At 41.0% G+C, this 25,163-nt stretch overlaps 1 protein-coding gene across 1 annotated transcript in view; it reads right to left on the bottom strand.

Annotated features, from left to right (window-relative positions):
• The window catches only part of ntrk2a (neurotrophic tyrosine kinase, receptor, type 2a), a 190,603-nt gene that overhangs the window by 159,182 nt on the left and 6,258 nt on the right, over window positions 1-25,163 (bottom strand). The window contains exons 2-5 of the mRNA XM_079553188.1: window positions 24,809-24,883; window positions 21,132-21,203; window positions 19,903-19,971; window positions 18,519-18,667 (exon numbers count right to left, since the gene is read on the bottom strand). Of these exons, the coding sequence (XP_079409314.1) occupies window positions 18,519-18,667; window positions 19,903-19,971; window positions 21,132-21,203; window positions 24,809-24,883 (365 nt within the window). The remainder of the gene's footprint in view (window positions 1-18,518; window positions 18,668-19,902; window positions 19,972-21,131; window positions 21,204-24,808; window positions 24,884-25,163) is intronic.

Genomic DNA, 25,163 nt, shown 5'->3' with positions numbered 1-25,163 from the left:
ACAATGTACAAAAAACATCCATCCATTTTCTTTCGCTTTATCCAGGGCTGGGTCATGGTAGCCTGGCAAAAAGCCAGACTGACTTTATGTATTTATAAATACATATCCCTTCCTGGAACCTTAATGATCCTGGGGGCTCTGTTGTCGGGGGCTTCGTTCCCCTGGTAGGGTCTCCCATGGCAAACAGGTCCTCTAGGTGACGGGTCAGACAAAGATCGGTTCAGAAGCCCCTTATGAGAGACTAACAGGCCTGGTTAATCATGAGGCCGTCCTTCCGTGGACCCACCACCTGCAGGAGGAGCCATAGGGGCTGGTGCAATGTGATTTGGGCAGCTCCAACAGCTGCCCCCACGACCCGGAAACGCACAAGTGGAAGAAAATGGATGGATGGATAAATACATATAAAAACAGTCTGGAATTATGGTAATAGGACGCAATTTCCAAATCGAGACTGGAGGCGGGGCTAACGATCTCAGTTTGAACGAGAGTGAACCAAACACAAAGCGACTTACGCTTTGCTTTACGTCGTCCGCCATGATTGTTTGTAGTCCACACGTGCAGTCAAGTAAATGTTCTGGTGAAAGCCCTCAGAGCAGCTTCTTGCTGTGGCTTTAAGGACAAGTCCAGCTCATTTAAAACAGAAGAAAGGGCACTGGTAAAAGATCGTTGTGTAGCGGCCGCCATCTTCACTGTTTTTGTTACGGCCCTGAGGATGGGAAATCCTAGCGTGGAAGATGACGCACCATTAACTCCCGCCTCTCATACTATGATTGGCTCTGTCTGGTTTTGCCGGAGTCAGCGAGATTCAAATCGAACAATTCCAGACTGTATCTCCATGTATCTCTTAACATGGATCAGTCTGGCTCGTGCCAGGCTAGGGTCACGGAGGCAGCAGTCTGAGCAGAGATGCCCAGTCTTCCCGATCCACACACGGCTCCTCCAGCTGTTCTGGGGGGGACCCCGAGGCGACACCAGGCCAGCTCTGAGACATAGTCCCTCCAGCGTGTCGTGGTTCTTCCACGAGGCCTCCTCCCAATAGGACATGCCTGGAACACCTCCCGCAGGAGGCGGCCAGGAGGCATCCGGAACAGATACCCGAGCCACCTCAGCTGGCTCCTTTCGATGTGAAGGAGCAGCGACTACTCCAAGCTCCTCCCGGGTGACTGAGCTCCTCACCTGATCTCGGAGGGTGCGCCCAGCCACCCTGCGAAGGAAACTCATTCCGGCCGCTTGTATCTGCGATCTTGTCCTTTCGGTCATTGAAATACGTACATTGATTTTCCAAAAAGATGCTTTGTACCAGATTTACTAGCCTGGTCCAAACCATTCCCTTGTACTCGCTTCGTTTCACACTGAGGGTCTGGATCTTCACAATTGAGCTCTGTTATCAGGTGGGAGGGGTGAACTCCTTTGAAACCATTGGATCTGATTTTCTCTAGCGTTTGGTCGTGACGTTTTTAATGCTCCCGAGTGAGTGAAGCAGCTATAATAACTCTATCATAACTCTGTCATAACTTTATCATAACTCTGTCACAACTCTATCATAACTCTGTCATAACTCTATCATAACTCTGTCACAACTCTGTCACAACTCTATCATAACTCTATCATAACTCTGTCATAACTCTATCATAACTCTGTCATAACTCTTGGGGACATTCTTTGCACATTCCAAGGCTTCAATTTTAATTTCTGGATATTTGGGACCCGAGCCAGAATGGATGGAAGAGCTTCCTTTGCGTTCGTATCCGCCGCAAGCCCCGCCTCCCCCGCTCGCTGAATGGTAGGTTGAGATTAAACCGATGTAACGCGGCCACTGAGATCAGGCCCAGACGTACATGTAGGGAAATTATAATTGACGGAGTTTACTGATGGCTAAGGCCAGGCTACAGATTTACAGTAGCTCATGCTCTTTTTCACCTGCAGTCCCCGGAGACATATGAAATTCTACACTTGGGGACAAGTCCTGTCTACAAGGAGCTCCTGTCTGCTTCTGTCCCTCGCCACAGTGTGTGCGAGTGTCAGAGCGGGCGTTCAGGGGGCAGGGAGATCATTTTTAGCAGAATAAGAGTCCTTTTGCAAATTCAGTTGTCACATATTGTATGCTTTGTTATCATGATCTACTGCAGGCTTTCATAGTAGGACAGAAATACTTTGATCGTAGTTGCACGTATGAATACATCATATATGCCTCTTTAAAACCCGTCTTGGCATGACCTTATAGCTGCGTCAGGGTTATGCCCCGGCGGAGCTGCATGAGGAAGAGTCATACGGCAGCATCTCAAAGCGAAACATCCAGCGCTCTCGACTGTCAATCAGTGCCATTGTCAGAGGCGTCATTGTTGTCAGGCCACAATAGGCACAGGGCTTATTGTTGTTTAGCGCAGGCGAGGAGCGGCTCTCTCTTATTAACCTGACACTGGAGGCTTATCAGCTCAGAGATGGCCCCGACGAGAGGCACGAGCGATAAAAGGTTGATCATGAAAAGGACGCAATACCCTGGAGCTGCAGCCACACTGCTGAGTTTGGACTGTATACTCACAATCCGACTCACCAAATGAAAAGATACAAGCTTGACCTCGGCCAAAGATCCGGAATGAAGCTGTGGCGGAGACTTTCATCCTCAATGTTCCTGCTCCCTGTCGCTCCTATCAGACAATCAAAGCTGCCAGCTGCCTTTTACCTCGGAACCAATCCCGTCTCAAGCCACTTAAGGCAACCCATAGTGTCTGTCTTCTCCGATAGTCGGCTCGAGAAACAAAACAAAGAACTGCTGCGATCAAGTTAGTAATATGGCCTATAGGCTGTAAACTCCAGTCGAGAAGCTTAAGATTTGGGTAAAGCCGAATTGGAAGAAAATGCTTGGTTAAAGTGGGAGGTAAGAGATTAATGCCCATTAAATCTAACAGCTTCTTGACCTGAGAGTTTACAGCCTATAGGCCAATGTAACGGATCATTTGAAAGCTAAGGCCTGCAAAATTCACCTATGTTATTGTTGTGAAATCTTAGACGTTTATTTTTGTCATTTTTTGTTGCTTTTTGAAAACTCAACGAAAACATGATGAAAATGTGACAAAAATGGGCAGAAAACGACAAACACCAGGCAACAAAAATGAGGAATGCGGACACTGTAGCTTTTTCTCTCTCAAGACATGAACATTGTTTAGCTCACGATGGGGTAAATTGACCTGTGAGAGCCAATCATGCTTACATGCAAGTGGGCTATTTGATACTCACTACTGCCACCTTAGATCAAACGTGTAACTGCATCTTCAATATTAAAGGGATATTTCAGGATTTTTGACATAGGGCCTCATTTCCTAGTTATCCAGAGTACATTTGAAGAGTTTTGTGGCGCCAGGCTATTGCAAGGCTAGCACATTTCTATGGTATCAGCTAGCCTGGATTAAAAACAGTCTGACCCGCTCCACAGAGCACCTGTGGCAAATCACTCATAACGCCAGACTCACCATATAAATGTCTGTGTCGAGTAATTTTAACCATCTTGCATTTAAAAGAACATATATTTGAGCAGCATCAGCTTCGTGGTTGTATAAGCTACGCAGCGGCGGAGTGATCTGCTCGAAAATAGTCCCTCAAAATGCGATCATTCATGTGATGCAAGGTCAGTTATTCCAAACATGATTCTATCTATCTACATTTATATGTTTAGTCTGGTGTTATAAGTGATTTGCCTCAGGTGCACTGTGGAGCGGGTCAGACTGTTTTTAATGCAGGCTAGCTGATACCATAGAAATGCGCTAGCCTTGCACAAGCCTAGCGCCACAAAACTCTTCAAATATAAGAACTGCATGAATTACAAACACCTCCAGGAATCAGCAACACTCTGGATAACTAGGAAATGAGGCCCTATGTCAAAAATCCTGAAATATAACACTTCGGACCCGAATTAACACCTTTCTGAGTGACCGTGCAGGATTTTTGAGGCAGTTGTGGTGAACAGGTCTGGGCTCATTCTACACATTAGGACATTGCTTGAAAATGTAGGGGGAGGAAAATACATAATTTTAACATTATTAAACTCCGCATAGAACACAAGGCAGCACGACATAAACGAGGAAATGAATGTCAGTGAAGCTCCCATCAGAGCAGTCGCCTCCTCCTGTGACGCCCTCTCACAAGTGGCGAAGGCGCAAAGTACACAGCTCCGCCACTCAGAAAATAATTCGAGCCTGCTCCCCCTCTGTGCGCCGGCTACAAGATCTGGCCCAATGACTTTTAATGCCTCGCAGAAACCCTGTAATGTGTAACTACACGAGACAAAAAAGTGAGATGTGTGCTTTTTACTACACACACACCCACATGTGCGCCTCTCTTGCTATTTGAACACTGTTATTAAACCTAATTACCTGTACTTGCATGTGTAATTACTTTCCTTTTGCCTGCACCTACACATGTAACTCGTGGGCCGTGATCTATAAGTGTTACCGATAAAACACTATTGGGAAGCGCAAAGGTTTTTTCCGGTCTGTCTGAAAGTACGTACACAACAGGAGCAAAGGGCTTGAAAGCCACACGAAACCCAGAGCAGTGTGTTCCTCTGCAGAGTCATTGTTGTTTCCAGCGCGCGGGAGGGGAAAAAAGAAAAAAAAAAAACTCATTGCACAAAGAGGCATTTAATGATTTCTGCTCCCTGAATACTAAGAAACAAAGAAACCGGTAAACAAACACAGGTAAGGAATAGAGAATTTGCGACAGGAAATTTCCAAAAAAGGAGAGCCACGGTGGAGGTATAGCGTCTAATCGGACAGTGATGTTTTACTTCTCCCCGTTTTCCTAAGCGGCGCGTTAACCTTGGCGATAAATAATCTCAAATGCAATTCCAAGACTTTGTTTTATTGGAACGAGATTTGACATTAACGTCCATAACAGAGACACTTTTACACTCGGCTCTCCTTTCGTGATTCCGAGCCGTGGCTTGTTGATGACTTTTGCTGCTGAATATTTATAACATGCTAATCGTGGCTTGTCTATCACTGCCAACTCCCGACACTGTACATTTTTCCCCCTCTCACTTCTATTCCTCCTTATTTTCTAGACACACATTGAGTTATACTACAAAAATACCGAGACTCAGGTGAATCAGTTTTTGTTTAAAAAGCCTGAATAAAGCGTGATGACTTTTAAAGGATTGGCGATTTTGCATTCGTGGTCTTGTTCCCGTGTTTGCCTCGGTGCTATATCTACGCTTTTACATTTGATGCTGTCGGACTTGCAGAAAGCTCTCAGGTTGATTATAGAAAATCCATCCGGCCCATTTGTTTCGTTCCACGGCGCAGCGAAAACAAGTCTCTAGTGTGCTGAGAGGCTGGGGAAGCGAGGGGGAAGAACTAAAGGGGCGTAATTGGCTGGATTAAGAGTTGCTTAGGTGCGTTTCAATGTAAGTCTTTTGTCGCGCGGCTTCAACTGTACTTTGAACAAAGCAGATTTGAAAATACGGTTCAGTGATTCGGAATACGGTTTGTCGTGAATAGAGGCGAGGTGGATGGGGCGGCGTGGTGACCTTAACCCTTACTATATGGTGACAAGGGCTGGGTACCATTAAAGTAACGTGTTTACCTTAATAAATCCCTCTGTGGGTGATACAAGTGTTAATGGGATGATTGGAGGGTCATTCATCTCCCCCTGGTGTCTCTGGCCAGAAAACCATGCATGCAACTCCCCTGCCTCCGGGTCGGAGCCACCAATACACACTAATGGAATCACAAAGAAGAAGCTAACAGGCTAACGGGCAAAGCTAACTGCGGGCTAGCACCACGTAAACAGCATTTACAGCCAAGTTTGAGGGGGAAAAAATGTCTCCATTGTGTAATTTAGTTGTGGCACAATGTACAATATCCCTCTGTCCCTTTGTCTTTTCTGTCAGCGTAGTATTTACTCTCACAGACAATTAATGAGAAAAAAAAGACGCAACATGCAGTGACGCTTATGGCCTCTGGGGGCATTAGTTACTTATTTCTGCTATGATACCAGTCTGGTATCCATAAAAAGGTATTAAAGCACAGTAAAAGATGGATGGATGGATGGATGGATGGATGGATGGATGGATGGATGGATGGATGGATGGATGGTATCTAAACACTAAAAGTATTGAAAGCAGGTACCAAGTCTTAGCATTCAAGTTTTGATACTGTTGGTCATCAAAAAAAAAGGGAAAGAAAAGTTGAAAACACAATGAAAAAAGAGAAAAAATGGTGTGCAACAAATTGGGAAAAACAAGCAGAAACATTTGGGTGAATTTGGCAAAAAATTGGCAAAAAAATGTAAGAAAAAAAAGAAGAAAAAAATTAAAAATTTGGGGCAAATTGGGAAAAAAAATTTGATTTTTTTTTTTTTTTTTAAAGAAATTGATTTTGGGGGGGGAAATTAGGGGGAAAAATCATTTAAAAAAATGTGGATTAAAAAGTCACGAAAAGGAAAAAAATCTGCACAAACACAACAAACACTTAAAAAATGTGACTAAAAAGCAGCGACAACGCGACAAAAAAGTTAGGATTAGGCGTTAATCTGGTCTATAGGCTGTAAATTCCAGTCAAGAAACTTTTTGATTTGGCTAAAGCTGAACCGGAGAAAATGCGCTTGGTTAAGGCGGGGGTTAAGAGGTTAAAGGAAGTTTCTTGGTTGTTTCACCTCAAACAGTTGATACAAATGCAAAGGAAATGACATGTAAGCAAAGGGAATAAATTAACATTATTAATCTGTTTTATGGTTCAATATGAAAAATAATTTAGTACAGGGATAGAAAACCGAAAACCAAGTATTGTATCGAAAATAATGTAACATTGCCCAGCCCTAGTGATGACTCTTGTTCACACTGAAAGACAAACTAACTTGGCAGAAATCACAAAGATTATCGGAGCCAGATGACAGCGAGACAAAGGGAGAGAAGGCAGGAGTGCCACGATACAAGACACGATTCATTACAGCGTCTAATGGCGGCAGAGGAATATTGACGGCTTCTCTGGACCTGTAAACACGGAAGCTTCTATCACGGCTCGGATCGTCGCTCGGATATTACACGCAGGAGCGATCATTCATATCTCCGTTAACGTGATAAAGGTGAATTCCGATAACTATCCCATCTGTAGCTGCAGGCTCAGGCAACGGAAAATTAAGGGCAAGGGCTCACAACAACTTGCGTTTGAGGCTGATAAAGGAACGTAAACTGATAATGTGGTACGGAGAAACCTGGAATCAAAGCCAAGCTATGTCAGCTATCTCTGATGCATCTTAGCGCCGGCATACGATCAGTGTTTTGTATCTCAGCGGCAAAAGTGCAGCACAGAATTATAAGGAGCTTGAAAAAACTAATTTACTCAGGCTAATTCTACATAAACAGACATTTCCAAAGAGGTTGTTTCATAATCCGCATCACAACACATCTGGGCTCAAATGATCATTGCATCGCACTAGCACTCTGAATAAAGAGAAAAATAATACACAAGGTAAGTTTTCACATTCAATATTTTCAATCCACAATACTTTCTTTCAGTACCTACTCTAACATGTTTGTCACCTAAAACCATAAAACAGAACAATGATGTTAATTTATTCCCTAAAAAACTATGTATTTTAAATGTGATGAAAATAGGCAAAAAAGTGATGGGGAAAAGATGCAAAAATGTGATGGAAAATGAGGCAAAAATGTGATGAAAAAAAAATGAGACAAAATGTGATGAAAAATAGGGAAAAAATGTGATGGAAAATGAGGCAAAAATATGATGAAAAAGAGGCAAAAATGTGTTGAAAAAGATGCAAAAATGTGATGAAGGAGTCAAAAAAGTGATGGAAAAGAGGTAAAAGTTTAATGAAAAAGAGGCAAAAATGTGATGGAAAATGAGGCAAAAATGTGATGAAAAAGAGGCAAAAATGTGATGAAAAAGAGGCAAAAATGTGATGGAAAAGAGGCAAAAATGTGATGAAGAACAAGCAAAAATGTGATGAAAATGAGGCAAAAAAGTGGTGGGGAAAAATGAGACAAAATGTGATGGAAAAATAGGCAAAAAATGTCATGGAAAATTAGGCAAAAATATGATGAAAACAAGGCAAAAATGTGATGGAAAAGGAGTCATAAATGTGATGGAAAAGAGGCAAAAATTTAATGAAAAAGAGGCAAGAAATTGATTAAAAAGAGGCAAAAATTTAATGAAAAAGAGGCAAAAAATGTGATAGAAAATGAGGCAAAAATGTGATGGAAAAGAGGCAAAAATGTGACGGAAAATAGGCAAAAAAAAGTTTAAAAAAAAGAATATTCTGTCATTGGTCAAACCCATAAGCCTACACGGGGGGGTTCCGCTCTATTTCAACCTGTTTCACCTTTCACCCGCTGTAAACAATGTCCCCGAGACTTGGGCAGAGGACTGGCATGCGTGTGGCTGCATATCAGTGCCAGCCTCGGGGCATGGCCAGGCGCTCCCTCTGCTCCCTCAGACACAGGGGACCCAAACATATGAGCACCAAACACATGCCAAAATAAATGAGTCATAAAAGCCCCATGCAGGAAGTGTGGATGCCAGACAGCGAAAGGGCAGGGGCCTTTCTGGTCGTATCACAGTGAGCCCTGGGGCATCATTTGGATTCAGATGTCACTCTGCCAGGGGGGTCCCCAGCCCCGCTCCCCAGGGGCCCGGCTGTAAGTGTGCTAATCCCCAAAATAGCCCGCTAATGGAGGGCCAGATCAATGGGAGTTATCGGTGACATTGTTGGCTTCCTGCAGCTGAGTTATTGTTTGCGTCGCGACTGCCCAGAGCTATTGCCATGGATTATTTGATCATTTCGCAGCATCAGATGTTCAGATGGAGTTTTAGTGCTGAGGCCTGCTGTGCTTTTCATTGACATTTTTGTAGGCTTTATTTCTCTTACCGGCTGTAATTAACTGATATTATCTGGTTAAAATGAGCAATATTTAATCCTTTGGTCATTGCCGGATGCTAGAGATTAGACCACATGTTTAAGAACTTTGTTTGGATGACGACCTGACTGTAGGAGAGGACTCTGTTAGAATCTGCAGCATTAGCTTGTCCAATTCAGAAAATATGAACTAAATATAAACTCATAGGGAACACGGAGGCTGAAATATTCGACTTCTTCATCCATATTTAGTTTTAGCTGATGTGAATGTTAATTGAACTAACAACATAGCGGTGCAGTGAGTGACGTAACCTTGTCATTTCTCTGTGACGGTCGTGATTGGTTCGGCCGTAGCCGCCAATCAGCAACTTGTTTACCGTGCATGGCCAAAACCATCTTCTTTCACACAGAAAGAAGTGGGTGTGGTTTATCAGGCCACCGTCATGAACGAGTAAATTAATATAGAACCTGCAGTTATGAGTAAGACCCGAGGGAGCAGTAGTGAGTATGAAATGACAATATCAACTTGCATCTAGTCCCTTTAACTACAAAAGGGCAGAAAAACACTTTCCAAGTTTTTCTTATTTTTTCTCAAATTCTTAACCAATTTTCTCACATTTTGTTTTCCCAATTGTTATCCCCAATTTTTTATGTGTTTTTCCCCAATTATCCCCAAATCTTCATTTGTTTCCACAATTCTACCCCAATTTTCCCACTTGTTTTTTTTCAAATTTCCCCGATTTTTTCCACTTTTTCCAAATGTTTTCCAAAGTTTTCCATTTTTTCCGCCAAATGCTCCCCATTTAAAAAAGAAAAAAATTGATATATTTTTTTTCAATACCACACTGGTATTGTTTAACGGTGTCCAGCCCGAACGCTGAATAACTATTTTTATGTTTATGTTTTTATGTTTTGGTCCTTTTGGGCAACGTCCAACTGTCCAATCAGAAATATAACCATTAACCTCTTAACGCTCACCTGAACCGAGCACATTTTCCCCAGTTTGGCTTTACCCAAATCTAAAAGCTTCTCGATAAATAGCGACAAAAGCGAGAAGAAACGTGACTAAAAAGCGATGAAAAAGAGAATGTGACAACAATGTAAGAAATAAAGTGACAAAAGAGCCACAAAAAAGTGACAAAAGAGCCACAGAACCGCAACAAAAATGCAACGACAGCAACACAAGGAAAAAGATCCATTGAGATCAGTTTTGTGGGTCTTAGCTTTCAAATGAGGCGTTACACTGGCCTGTAGGCTGCAAACGCTCCAGTCAAGAAGCTTTTAGATTTGGGTAAAACTGGAGAAAATGCACTCGGTTAAAGGGACTGGATGTAAGATGGTAATTTTATACTCACTACTGCCACCTGTGGTCATAGGCGTAACTGCAGCTTCTGTATTAAGCTCGTGCATGGCGGCACTTCGGAAGTAACAGCTTTTTGAGACAGTGCAGGATTATAGAGGCAGTTGTGGTGAACAGGTCTGAGCTCATTCTGCATATTAGGACATGGCTGGAACATGTAGGGGGAGGAAAATACTTAATTTTAACATTTTTAAACTCTGTATAGTCCCTTTAAGGTTAAGAGTAACACAGCTCATCTTTATATTTGTAGCAACATGTTTTTTTTTTTTAAAGTGTTCATTCTTTACGTTCTATACACCCGACCTTAAGTAAACTGTTAATACAACAGAGCAAATCATTGTGCCAACATTCAGACGAACTGTACATAATGTAATGTACGGAAGGTCACAGATTATGAGATGTGGGCGAGCTGTAACGTGAGCCTGTATATGAGCAGAAGAATGCAGTCCAAAATAGGCAGTCATTAAATATTCAACAGAGGAAGAACAAGTGTCTATTAACGACAGAGATTTACACACTTAACGGGCTTACCAAACATTCACTGAGCGACTCTCGTCTGCGGCAACGGCAAATCCATGTGGAGGCAATGAAAGCTCCTCCATACCACACTGAGGGTGTGTTCAGACCTACACTGTTTGGTCCACTTTAAATGGATTTTTTATGCACGTGTGAAAACAACAAACGAATCGTGGTGCGGATCAAAGAACCGGACCGAGACCCACTTTTTCAGGTGGTCTCGGTCCGGCTTCCAAACGGACTCTGGTCCAGTTCGCTTCAACCACTGTTGATCCGCATAAACATAGAATCCTTCTCAATAAGGGGGTGGACAGTAAACAAAATCTTGGTTTTCATTGTGACCAGAGAGATTCACATACACATATAGACTATGCCTCTAAATTTACTTTATTTGTATTTTGTTTTTACAAGTGATCTGATGGTACAACATAGCAAATCGATCGTTAATTTGACTGACGGAAATACCCACAATATTGATTTCAATAATGATTTGCTCTGAAATACATTTTTCCAATACTTTTGATATCGTCGGGAGAATGCTTATTGGTCTATAATTGTTTATATTCATTTGTTCACCTGAGTTAAAGATGGGTGTGATTACAGCGGTTTTCCAGGCAGTGGGAAATAATCCTTCAGTGATTGACCAGTTTATTAATTTGCATAAAGATGGGATTAATGATGCCCTGTTTCATTTTAAAAAACAGGTATCAATATCATAGATATCCTTTGCCCTTGAAGACTTGAAAGATTAGATGATTGTTTCTATCATCAACACTGTTTTGAAACTTTTCCCTGTGATTTCAAGACAAATGTAAATGATGCTATGGTTTGCTATGGTCCGCTATGGTCCACTATGGTCCGCTATGGTCCACTATGGTCCTCTATGGTCCACTATGGCCCACTATGGTCCTGCCTACAGAGCCGCCGTCCTGACTTTTCCCTCGCTTTCAGAATATTGACAACATAAATATTTGCAAGAAATGTCACTTGAGCCTTATAGTCTTTAAACCAATGCCCGTAAGCCTTAAATTCACGGTTATGGCTCAATATAGGGTTAGGGTTAGTTTGTTGCATCAAGGCCTGATTTTAACCCTACCCTCCCTTGAAATCCCCTAAAACTCATAAATGAAAAAAGATATGCAGCTCAAATCTTATTCACAGAATATTTAGTATTTCAATATCAAGTTGAACTGTAGTCCTAAAAGCTGTAACTTCACCATGGAATGTTCTCACAGGCCTATATGGTCAAATGCATGAGAATTCCACAGCTCTGAGAGGGAACATGGACACATTTTCTGTTATAGCTGCTGATCCGTTTGAGGTACTGAGCTCATCTTGGGCTTAATGTGAAGCTAATGAGTTCGGGCAGTTCTCTATTTACATTTGAAAAGGTAAAGATAAACACAAAAGACAATAATGCACTCATTTGTGAAGTGCTTTTCTGATCTCTACGACATTTATTTTGCATTTTTGTAGATATATAGTTTAATATATGGAAAAAGAAAGCGCTAAAGCCCAAAACTGTCATATTCCTTTGTTCCTCATCATGTCAGCTTTCTTTGTTCTAAATTTCATTAATCTGTGACTCTGTATGTGACCACAGCACTACTTTGGAGAGAATCACAAAGTTCCGTCTGAAGCCTGTCCCGTTAAAGTGGTTTTTGGGGTCCCACAGCCGAACAGGGCCGAGTTGCAATGGGGGTCCCCACTGGTAATGACCTAAGATATATTCCATTGAAAGATATTAGTTTGGAAAAGGTAGCAAAAATGTGCCTGAGGAGGGGGTCTGGCTCCCGGACTAATACACTTCAGTGTTCATGCTCCGCTACCTGAACTCGCTCACACATTTCAATGGTGGAGTGGTTTGTTTGGGCCAAAATTAGGAGCCTGATTGACCCACGGATGCGCAGCCGAGATGGACATTTCGCTTATTCAGCTGCTCCGGTGAAGCTAAGGTTAATGGTAAATGGTTTAGCCTCTCACGTTTCTTTTATTATCATAGTAAGCGTCAAAATATTATTTTTTATTTCATTTGTTGTGGTCATTGCTGTCCAATGGGAGCCTCGATCGTCACACGTGAACTGTATGTATTTACAAAGTATAGCTGTCTTGCAAAAAGTACAGTCTGAATACGAACGAAAATTCTGATCTGGAACAAACAAGCTGAACACACCCTTACAGAGCGATATTTCCGGATTATCATGCTTCCCCGTACAACAACAACGTCTTTGTCAGAGTATCGGGCAGGTGCAACACTGCTGTTTCTATAGAGACCGGGGGGGAGAGAGAGGACACTGTGCAGACGGCCTTGCTCACACCTCACCCTCCTCTGTTCACCGGGTCGTAGGGGTCGCCCATGTGTTGGACCGTTCTCGCTCAGGTCCCTAAACGCCCCCGCCGGCCACAATAAGGTGACGAGGTGCGATCGGCCGTGCGCACGCTTTGATTCCCCACTTGTCTAGCAGCTAATCTGAATCATATGAATAAAAAATCCCCTCAGCGCTCGGGTGACGTCAGCAGCTCTACTCGTGGCTTATTGGAGACCTCTATAAAAGCAAATGCATCGCTCCGTTTATTGGGAATGCAAGACAGAGCGAGTTACAGCAACAGCGTGTGACCTTTTGTTTAACCGCCATAAGCCCTATTAACATTACAGATGTATTCTTAAAGCCAACCCGGCGCCGGCAATGATTTCTGGCCCGATGCTTTACGAGGGATGAAATGGATGGAGCGATTGAAGGACAGGGGAGTGTTTGGGTTTATGTAGCGCCTTTCGAGATACACAAAGCACTTTGCATTATTTATGTCTTTGTGGTGGTAAGTGTGAGCAGTCACAGCTGCCCTGGGGGCCGACGAACGGAGAAGTGGCCTCCAATCTATGCAGGTTAAGTATTTGCAGGAGTAGAAGGAGAACGATTTAGTCTTTCACCTTCTTCTGTGTTATTGGATGTCAACACTTCTGCAAACCCGAATGAAATTGAAATCATGCAGCTGAGTTTGTTTAAGAAAGCAGCAATTTTAATGTTGGGCAGAAAAGTTATTTTTATTTGAATTTTTAAGCTGCTGACAGGAAGTGAGATACAGGTGCTCGTCATATAATTAGAATATCCTGAAAAATTGCATTCACTTCTGTTATTCAATTCAAACCATCTTCCGCTTTATCCGGGGCCGGGTCGCGGGGGCAGCAGTCTCAGCAGAGGTGCCCAGACTTCCCGATCCACCACACCTCCTCCAGCTGTTCTGGGGGGACCCCGAGGCGACACCAGGCCAGCTCGAAGACATAGTCCCACCAGCGTGTCCTGGGTCTTCCACGAGGCCTTGTCCCACTAGGACATGCCTGGAACACCTCCCGAGGGAGGCGACCAGGAGGCATCCGAAACAGAGGCCCGAGCCACCTCAGCTGCTCCTTTCGACGTGAAGGAGCAGCGACTCTACTCCGAGCTCCTTCTCGGGTAACTGAGCTCCTCACCCGATCTCGAAGGGTGCGCCCAGCCACCCTGCGAAGGAAACTCATTTCGGCCGCTTGTATTCGCGATCTTGTCCTTGGAGGAGGAGTTCAAGTATCAACTTAAACTGTGAAACTAATATAACAGAAGTAAATGCACTTTTTCATGATATTCTAATTATATGACGAGCACCTGCAGATACAGGTTAACCTCCAGAGCAGTTTGACTCATTTCCCATTGACTTAACATGGTCGGCACGGCAACAGTTTAAAAAATTTTGCCTTCGTATACAGTGGTATGCATAAGCATCCCTTTGACTTTTCGACATTTTGTGAAAGACACAGAATCGTGAAGTGAAATTCATACATGATTTAGATTTTTTTAAATAAATAAAAAACTGAAAAGTGTGATGTGCAAAAGTATAGGCCCCCTTTTCCTTTTAGTGCAACCAACTGCCTTCAGAAGTTGCCTAATGATTTCTGAATGATCACATGTTTTGACCCAATGACTAAATCGAGTCTACCTGTGAGTAATCTATTGTCAGTTTAGATACAGCTGCTCTGTGATGGTCTCAGAGGTCTGTGAAGAGACTATTGTGGAGCAGAAGCATCATGAGGTCCGAGAACACACCAGACAGGTCCGTGGTTGTGGTATTGAGAAGTATAAAGCTGGGTTAGGTTATATAAAGATTTCCAAAGCTTTGAACATCTCTCAAAGTACAGTTAAATACACCATCCAAGGAAAGAGTCTGGCATCATTGCAAACCTACCAAGACCCGGCCGTCCTCCTAAACTTACTGACCGAACAAGGACAGCACTGACCAGAGCTGTTGCCAAGAAGCCCATGATGACCCTGGATGAACTGCAGAGAGCTACAGCTCAGGTGGGGGAAACTGTCCACAGAACAACTATTAGTCACACTGCACAAATCCGGCCTTTATGAGACCAGACCAGCACACATGTTTTCAGACTTTCCACTTTTTCTGGACTGGAGGTTTTTTAAGTCAAAAGAAACACAGCTTATCTTTCATGATCACATTTTTTACAATGAGCGACGATGTATAATAGGTGTTGCTTCTGTTTATAATGTAATATATAGTGTTGCTTTTGGTTAATCCTCTTTTGATAGGACAGTCAAAGTCAAAATAGCCTGGAAACTCCGGGTTAACGAGGGACGATGCATTTGGTCTTGTTTTCATATGGGTTAAATGTTAGGGGTTACAACTAAACAACATGAAATGGAGAAAAAAACTGTGTGTTGTGTGTCCAGTTTCCCTGTAATCACTATAATCACCATATATTACCGTTCTGTTTCCATCCCACTACCACGCTGCTCCTGCGCTGTAAAGTGCTCCCCAAAGTTCAGACGTTTTATGATTAATATTATTTTCCCCCAACTGTCACAACCACATTTAACCTCTTAACCCCCGCCTTAACTGAGTGCAATGTCTCCAGTCTGGCTTTACCCAAACCTCAAAACAAGAAAGCGGCAAATGAGCGACAAAAACGTGACGGAAAAGTAACAATAACACAATAAAAAAAGGTGACAAAATCACGACTTGACACAGTTAGTGCCAACAATCCAGACCATTTTTCATGATATTTGTAGAACCACAGCGTCTTCTATGTTCTAGCTATGGTCACATGTTATGGCTCGTTTGAAAGGTGAGACTCTAAGCTCTCTGTAGGTGAAAACAATTTAATTCTACGTGCCTTGGTTACTGCAAAATGTAAACAGAGGCTAGTTTTGATCAAAATCACTGATTTTTTTCTAGAAACGGAGATAACACCTGCACTTCCTCCGTAAACTTAGACGGCTGCAGGTCGAAATGTCAATTCTTCAGCTATTCTACAACAGCCTTGTCCGGTCCTCCCTCACTTTTGATCTCCAGGGATGATTTGGTTCCCTGAGAGAAGCCCCCTCAATAAGATCATAAGGCTGAGTGAGAAGATCGTTGGAGATCGTTGGAGGCACCTCCGAAGACAATATTCAAGGGCATGGCATTAAAAAAGGGCCAGCTTATCTCATCGGACTCGACTCATAACCTCCATGACCAGTGTCAGCTGCTTCGATCTGGCAGGAGGTTCTCTTCCCTGGTTCTGAAAACCAAACGGGCCATGTCTTCTTTTGTGCCTGCCTAGATCAGACTCTTAAATGGACATTAGAGAACAGCGAGGCATGGGCTTCCAAGTCTTTTTAACTTGACTAACCAATGTATTCCTTAATTTATATCATTAATTTACTTTTATATCTTTTTACTTGTATAGTTGGTATCGATGTGTGAGTGTACCAGACCACAAATGAAGTTCCCTCACGGGAAAAATAAAGTTCTTTGAATTGAATTGAATTGAATTGAATTGAATTGAATTGAATTGAATTGAATTGAATTGAATTGAATTGAATTGAATTGAATTGAATTGAATTGAATTGAATTGAATTGAATTGAATTGAATTGAATTGAATTGAATTGAATTGGGGTTTTATGTCACTCTCTCCTCTCTGATTAACTCCAACTCTCTTCTCTCTGGACGGACACTAACGCTATGGGAAGAGGCAAATGCCTAAATATCTCTGTTACAAGTACATTTTCAACATGTTCTGAAACACCGCGTGTTATCGATCGCTTTTTATTGCGTGTGCATTTAAACAGCCTGGCTCTCGGATCGAAGACTTTAACAGGATGTTTCTCAGTCGTCTTTGGACCAATTCTAACCATTTAAAAACTCTGAGAATTGTTCTCAACTGTTTCAATCTTTCCATGTGAAGCCGCTCCGCTTTGTCAAACGCTCCGGAGAGCGAGAGAGAAGTGTCGGGTTTACAGCTGTTCACTGCACAACACCACGCCCCCTCAGACTAACACCACGCCCCCTCAGACTAAAAAAGATATATAAAATGTCCAAATCGTGTTCACAACTTTTTGATGGTCATTTATTTCACTTCTGTTCATCACAGAGCTACCAAAAGCCCACATAAGGTGCATTAGAGTGAGTTTTTAGGTTTGGCCCTCAATGTGAGTGGGTTATAAATGAAATTAAGAAAGCGACAAAGAAGCGGTTAAAAAAGACAAACACCACAAAAATACTTCCAAAATCTGACTACAATGCGGCAAAAAGAGCAATAAAAAAGCCTCAAAACAGTGACAAAAATGAGATGAAAAAGTGACGAAAACACATCAAAAAACGTAGCTTAAGAGTGGTGAGAAAGCGACAAAAAAATCAGCCAATAAGAGCCACAAAAAAGTGACCACAAAAGCGATAAAGAATTTGACACAACAAAAAGTGACTGAAGAGAGAGAGAATGATTTAATTTTTAAAAAAAAGGTCAAAGTGACGGCAACAGCGCGAGGAAAAAAGATCAGTTTACAAACATTTTGTAGCTGAGGCGTTACTCCGGCCTGTGAGCTCCAGTCGAGAAGGTTTTAGATTTGGGTAAAACTGAACTGGAGACAATGCGTTCGGTTAAGGCGGGGGTTCAGAGGTGAAATTGTAAACACCATTATCTATATGTCGCCTCACACAAAATCCTTGAGCTCCACGAAAACAATGACAAGCCATACACCATAAAGCAGGGGTCAGGCCCGGGGGCCAAATCCGGCCCTCCAGCACAGAACCTTTGGCCGCCAAGAGGATTTTGAGAATCATTATTACACAAATCAGAAAGTACTTTAACATTTTTTGGGTCAAATGGGAGAAATACTGTCAATGCACCCAATTAGGTCATATTATGAACAACTCCGGCATTTGTAGAAAGTGCACTGGAAAAATAATAATAATTTTAGGAAGTAATGACAGAAACCTACTTGAATTAAGAGATTCCATCTAAACTTTGAGTAGATTTGGTCTGGTCTTAGATCAGATAAAACATCTTATTGCCAATGGAACAAGTCATTATTCTCTCTTGGATCATTTCAACAAAAAAAAACAAAAAAAACCTTTGTAAAAGTAAAGGTTCATTTGTCTGATTTAAAGCGGGTTTTATGTTTGTTCCATTGACATTAGCATTTGTATCTTTATCTTAGATTAGTCCAAACAGACTCAAATTCAACAGAAAGAAAATGTATTCAAGCAATTTTAAGTCATTTATCTAATTTAAGATGGTCATTTTTCCAGTGTGGTGCTTTACTTTGGCCTAAAACTGGCGGCTTCGGCCCTCGCTCTTTTAAAATGAAAAAAATTGCACTTTGTTGGGAAAAGCCTGTCACACTTTCCCACAGAAGCTACAAACGCACTCGGCCTCAACAACCCGCTGCACATCTGGCATTCAAACAGCTGTGTGTGCAGCATACAGGAGGTGCTTAGCGTCATCGGGGTCCCGCGTGCACTCACCGCAGTTGGGCAGGCTGAGGCGGGACAGCAGCCTGCGTTTGCCGCCGTCCTCATTGCAGCGCAGCTCCTGGTTGTCGGCTTCCTCTCCCAGAGTCAGCTTGATCCACATGTTCTCGCAGGAGCAGTGCAGGGGGTTCCCCGACAGGATCCTGACGACAGCACAACACAATCAGACCTCAGTTTCTATCGAGTGCCTTAACGGCGTCAAGGTTTGGTTGGCTCAATATTTTGGGCCCTGCACATCCAAGCTACAGCCACCAACCTCGGCTTCATTATGGACTCTCATCTTAAACTTGATAAACAGGTCAACACGCTCGTCATGCATGTTTTTATTTCGTCACGTCTGGACTTTATTCTGGGATAAATCAAAATTTTAAAATTGCTCAAATAATATGATCGCGTAACGCTGATCCTTGTGTCTTTGCACTGGCTCCCTGTTCATTTTAGAGTTGGTTTTAAAGCAGCACTAAGAAGGAGCCGTTCGTATTAAGGTCATTTTTCTTATGATCAGAATTAGTATCATTAGTGACGATAAACCTTTATATAAATGACCTTGACACAGTGTACGATTTTTTAAATAATACAGCAAATTTGTAGATCCAAAACCGTTAACTCCCATCTGCACCGAGCACATTTTCTCCAATTTGGCTTTACCCAAATCTAAAAGCTTCTTGAAAAAAGTGTCAAAAGAGCAACAAAAATGTGGCGAAAAAGTGACAAAACAGTGACAAAAATGCGATAAAAATGTGACGAAAGTGACAAAAATATCACCAAAAAGTGACAAAAATGTGATGAAAAAGTGACAATAATGTGATAAAAATATGACCAAAATGTCACCAAAAAGTGACAAAAAAGTGACAAAAATGTAACAAAAAATATCACCAAAAAGTGATAAAAATGTGACAAAAACATCACCAAAAAGTGATAAAAATGTGACGAAAAAGTGACAAAAATGTGACAAAAAAGTGACAAAAATGTGACAAAAATGTGTGACAAAAACACAACCGAGGATGACAATGTAACAAAATAGCGACAAAAACATGACAAAAAGGCGATACAAATGCGAGGAAAGTGATTTAGATGAGTATGTGTAGATTTAGGTAAGGCTGAACTGGGGCTAAGAGGTTAACCTTAACACTGTTACCGGCCCCTGCCCTCTATTTGAGCTTGTGAAAACTAATCAGCCTCACATTTCCTATAGGGGGAGGCACAGATCCAGAGCTATTGGATTGTCCCGGTGCTGAAGCCTGTCTATAGGTGACATTGGAGATGCTAATGCACTGTGGGTGTGACAGGGACTGGGGGGGGTGAGGAAGGGGGAGGGGGGGGAAACAGCAGACACACAGATAGAGGAGCCGATACAGCCGCTCTGCACTGAACTCACAAATAGGAGATATTGAGGTGGCGGAATATCCTCCAGGACAGCGATGACAGGTTGTTATCTTTCATATTCCTGAAAATTAAATCAGACAGCGGAGAATGAGATTACATTGGGACGGGCGCGGCAAAAAGCAGCGGGACGGACTTTTAGCCCGATCTTAAGCACCGCATTTCATTTAGGAATTACACGGCCACAAAAACACATAATGTCAGAAAGTCTTCAAAGTCAGACGGATGGTCTAACAGAAAAAGTAGGGCTGGGGACCATTACATTGTTTTTGATACCGGTACTTCAACGATACTTGGTTTTCGATACTTGAACGTTGCTTTTTTCGATACCTATGCAAAGATGTTTGTCACATAGAACCATAATATATATACCATGTAAAACAGATTAATAATGTTAATTTATTCCTTTTCCTTCCATTTCATTTATTTTGCATTTGTATTATTTGTTTGAGGTGAAACAACCAATCCCCCCCCCACACACAAACACACACACACACACAATTTTAAACAAATTTTAACCACGTTTTGTTTTCCCAAAGTTCTAATTTTTTCTAAATTTTTCCCTGAAATTTTCAATTAAATACAATTTTTTAAGAGGTTTTCCGTAATTTTCCCCATATTTTGCTTTTTTATTCCCAACATTTTCCCAAAATTTTCCAATTAAATCTCACTTTTTCTTCAATTTTTCCCCCTTTTTTTTTTTTTTTTTAATTTTTCCCAAAAATGTTCCCGAAATGTTCCAATTTAATCCCATGTTTTACGTGTTTTTCCCGTAATTTTCCCAAAATGTTGATTTTTGTTTTTTACCAATTTTGGCCAAAGGTTTTTTTTTATTTGTCCCAAATTTCCCCCATCTTTTTTTTTACATTTTCCAAATTTTTCCCCCAATTTTTTTTTTCTGTTTTTCCTCTATTTTTTTTCCTGATTTCAACCCAAATTTGCCCAGTTGTTTTCCACATTTTTCAGCCCAAAATCTTTGACTTTTCCACATTTTTCAGCCCAAAATCTTTTTTTCCTCCAACTTCTCCGCTTGTTAAACCCATTTTTTTCTCTTTCAAAATTCTGATGACCAACAACAAATCAAAACATGAATATAAAGATTTTTCCTGCTTTTGATACTTTATTTTTTTGATACCTGTAGAACTTAAACCTCTTTTTTCCCGATACCCGGTATTGTGTAACGGTCCCCAGCCCTAAGAAAAAGGAGACACTCATGATACTTACAGGTACTGCAGTTTGAGGTTGTTTTGAAAGGCGAGCTTCGACACGTATGTCAGCCGACTGTTGGTGACCGTTCTGGAAAAAAAAAAAAAAAAGAAAAACACAATAAAACAGCGTTGTCACAGAGTTATAGGGTTACAGAGTTATATACAGGTTGTCCAGAGAGACAGGAAGGCTTTTGATTGGATGAACAGAGTGTACAGTCAGGGAGCGCTACCAAAATCCACTTACGCCGGGATTTCGCTCAGGAAATGAAAGCTGGCCGAGCTAACAGCCTCTAGCGCTTCTGTTCCCACTTGAGCTGACCATTATTAAAAGCATATACATTAACACGGCACAGTCTCCTTGGCTCACTAAACAGGGTACTTAAAAAAAAAGGCTGCATTACAAATTATTACGCTGACAAAAGGGAATTCTTTACAGATTACAAACACTCCAATGAATCTACTAATTATTACAGTGAGGCCATATTGAATAGGGATGCACCGATCCGATACCGGTATCAGATACTGGAGCCGATACTGGGGAAAAAATGCATTATTGGGTATCGGCTACAAATATCCGATACTGAATCGATACCAGTTTTGTCTTTCAACGCCTTAAAAACACCACTTTACCCAACTAAATTTGAATTGGAATTTGGGTTAGTTTTAACCTCTTAAAGGGATATTTCAGGATTTTTGACATAGTTATCCAGAGTGTTGCTGATTTCTGGAGATATTTTTTTTTGTAATTCATGCAGTTCTTATATTTGAAGAGTTACGTGGAGCTAGGCTAGTGCTTGGCTAGTGCATTTCTATGGTATCAGCTAGCCTGCATTAAAAACCGTCTGACCCGCTCCACAGAGCACCTGAGGCAAATCACTTATAACGCCAGACTAACCATATAAATGTCTGTATCAATAGAATAATTTTTGGAATATAACTGACCTTGCATCACATGAATGATCACATTTTGAGGGACTATTTTCTAGCAGATCACTCCGCCACCGCGTAGCTTATACAACCACGAAGCTGAAGGTATTTTAAATGCAAAATGGTTCAAATTACTCTATCGACACAAACATTTATATGGTTAGTCTGGTGTTATAAGTGATTTGCCTCAGGTGCACTGTGGAGCGGGTCAGACTGTGTTTAATGCAGGCTAGCTGATACCATAGAAATGCGCTAGCCTTGCATTAGCCTAGCGCCACGAAACTCTTCAAACATAAGAACTGCTTGAATTACAAAAAAAATATCTCCAACTAACATATGAGAGACTCCTTACATGCAAAATGAGATATGTATAGCCTTTATTTGTTATCATTGTGATTATTATGGCTCACAGCTTCTAAAAACCCCAAATAAAAAATCTCAGAAAATTAGATTATTTTGAAGATGGACTCTAAGCCATAATAATCAAAAGATTGACTTTGACTTGATCTCACACTGGAAAAAAAGGACCATGCTATATATATATCATCGCAGTAATACCATCACCTCCTAAAGAATTCTGAAGATATTACTGCGCAGACGTCGAAGTGCTCCTAAGGTGTTATTACGCCACACAATATAGTTCCCCTTTTTATCCGCTTAGAAAATCGACATGTTTAATTTTGTGCAACTATACTTGGATCATGTAACTACTCAAGCAACCGTGTTTAAATAGGGGAAATGTGGAGGAGCTTCGTCGCTTCTAGTAGTAGTCTTTTTTATTTCGAATTTGTTCCTTTGTGTGGCTACATACCATAATAAACAGAAAAAAAGTAAAAAATAAAACATAATCCGAAAAGGAGTAGGTAGAAGTAAAACTTATGTTTCCTACCCCTTTTTACAGTTTTTATTATTATTATAATAGCAAATTCTTTTACTCTTTTACAGCATTTCAAAGTAACTTCAAATTGAATGGACACTTCTGTTTGTCAAGTCACCCAAGGTAAATAGACTTTAGTTTGACATCAGATGTAATTTCACTTCGTACTCTCTACTGTACGCTAGTCCTACCACAGTTAATATATTGTATTGAGGTCTGAGGGAATGGCTACAGCAGTGCTACAAACTCACTTTTCCTTCTCCAGAAAAGAGCAATTCGAGTAATTCATAATGCAGGATATAGAGATCATACTCACCCTCTTTTCCTAAAGTCAAATCTACTTAAACTGAAGGATCTGATCAATTATTTCACCGCAATAATGATGTTCAAAGCTAAAAATGATCTATTACCAGCCAGTATTCAGGATTTCTTTCGACAACAGGAGGAAGGGTACAGATAAAGAGGAATTTCAAAACTCCAGTTGTCCGATCCACTAGGAGGAGTTTCTGCCTTGCTGTTTGCGGCGTAAAACTATGGAATAGCTTGAATGTGTCACTCAAACATGTACCACAGTTTGCCAATTTAAATCTATGTATAAAAACATGGTCTTCACAAACTATAGAGCTGGAAATTAATTATAATTTAAACAACAATTTAAACAATGAGCAACATTATTGTCGCTGGATTTCTATGGCCGTTATGTGTATATTGTGGAAAGACATTCATACTTTGTAAAACAATTGTTGTAAATATTGAGTATCTTAGTTGCGCAGGTTGTTGTAAAAGAAGAACGATTTCAGCTTCTTTTGCACCTGTAAAAAATATCAAGTAGAAAGGGGGTGGGACTAAATAAGGTCACACTTCAACCCACTCCTTATTGTTGTTTTTAAATTGTTCGAAATAAACTAAACTAAAAAAAAAAAAAAAAAAATCTTAATAATATTAACACTCTTAGCATGTTTTGAAGGCATTCACCCCTTAACTCCCACCTGAACCGAGCACCGTTTTCTAGAGTTTGGCTTTACCCCAGTCCAAAAGCTTCTGGAAAAAAGCTGTGAAAATAGCGACAAAACTGAGACGAAAACAATGATGGAAATGTGACAAAAAAGTGAGAAAACATTGACAAAAAAAGTGACGAAAAATTGATAAAAATATCACGAAAATGTCACAAGAAATTGACAAAAAATGACCCAAAAAATGACAAAAATGTTACAAAATGTGACAAAAATATTTTAAAAAATGTGACAAAAATGACCAAAATGTAACAAAAAATGACCCAAAAAAAATGACAAAAATGTGACAAAATGTGACCAAAAAATTACAAAAATGTGATAAAAAATTGACAATTTTTTTTACAAACAATTACCAAAAAATTACCAAAAAAAATGACAGAAATGTGACAAAAAATGACCAAAAAAAATGACAAATAAAGTTACAAAAATGAGTTGAATACCCAACAAAGAAATTATGGAAAAAAATCTGATGACTCGAAGAAAAAGATCCTCTCGGTTCAGGCGGGAGTTAAGAGGTTAAACATTGTGCTCCATAATCTTGTGACTCTCTTTTTGTCATTGCCATTTCTACTGTTGTAATGTTTTATTTATTTTGTCAAGTCTTTTATGATATCATTATTATTTGTGTAAGCCCTATATGATACAGTGCATTAAAAACAGGGTGTAGAGTGGGCCAGTTGTGAGTGGGCACTAGCTATGTCATTTGAGTAGCATTAATGACAACGGTAACAGGCATTTTTCTCTTCTATTTTTGTACATTTCTACCCTTATTATGGTCCTGATTTTGTATTTTTCCCCAAGTCTGATAGTCTAGCCTCTGAGCGGTGCTGAACATGCTCTGGTGGCTGCTGCTAATGTAAAAGCCCGAGCACTCACAGGTTCCTGAGGTTCTTGTAGGAGTTCAGGTCTTTGTCGTTGATGGAGGAGAAGCTGCTCTGGTTGGCGATGTAACTGTCGACAGAAACGAGAGAGAAAGAGAGAGAGTGTCACAGGCTTCATTAGCTGCCGCCAACAAACACCTCGACGGGGCCATTAAAGGGGAGGGGTGGAGGATTAATAGCGGGAGATGACATGAGGGAGAAAAACTACATTGATACATGAAGATACAAGAATTTGAACATGAGTGCAATAGAATCACACACAGTATCTGAATAAAGTAGAATAAATCAGTAAACAAACATTCATTCATTAATGTTAAAGGTGCACTGTGAAACTCTTAATATTGGACCTT

The sequence above is a fragment of the Gobius niger genome, assembly GCF_951799975.1.
Source record: "Gobius niger genome assembly, chromosome: 1".
NCBI classification, from domain to species: domain Eukaryota; kingdom Metazoa; phylum Chordata; class Actinopteri; order Gobiiformes; family Gobiidae; genus Gobius; species Gobius niger.
The sequence above is the reverse complement of the archived record's forward strand: the minus strand, read 5'-3'. Positions and strand labels throughout refer to the sequence as shown.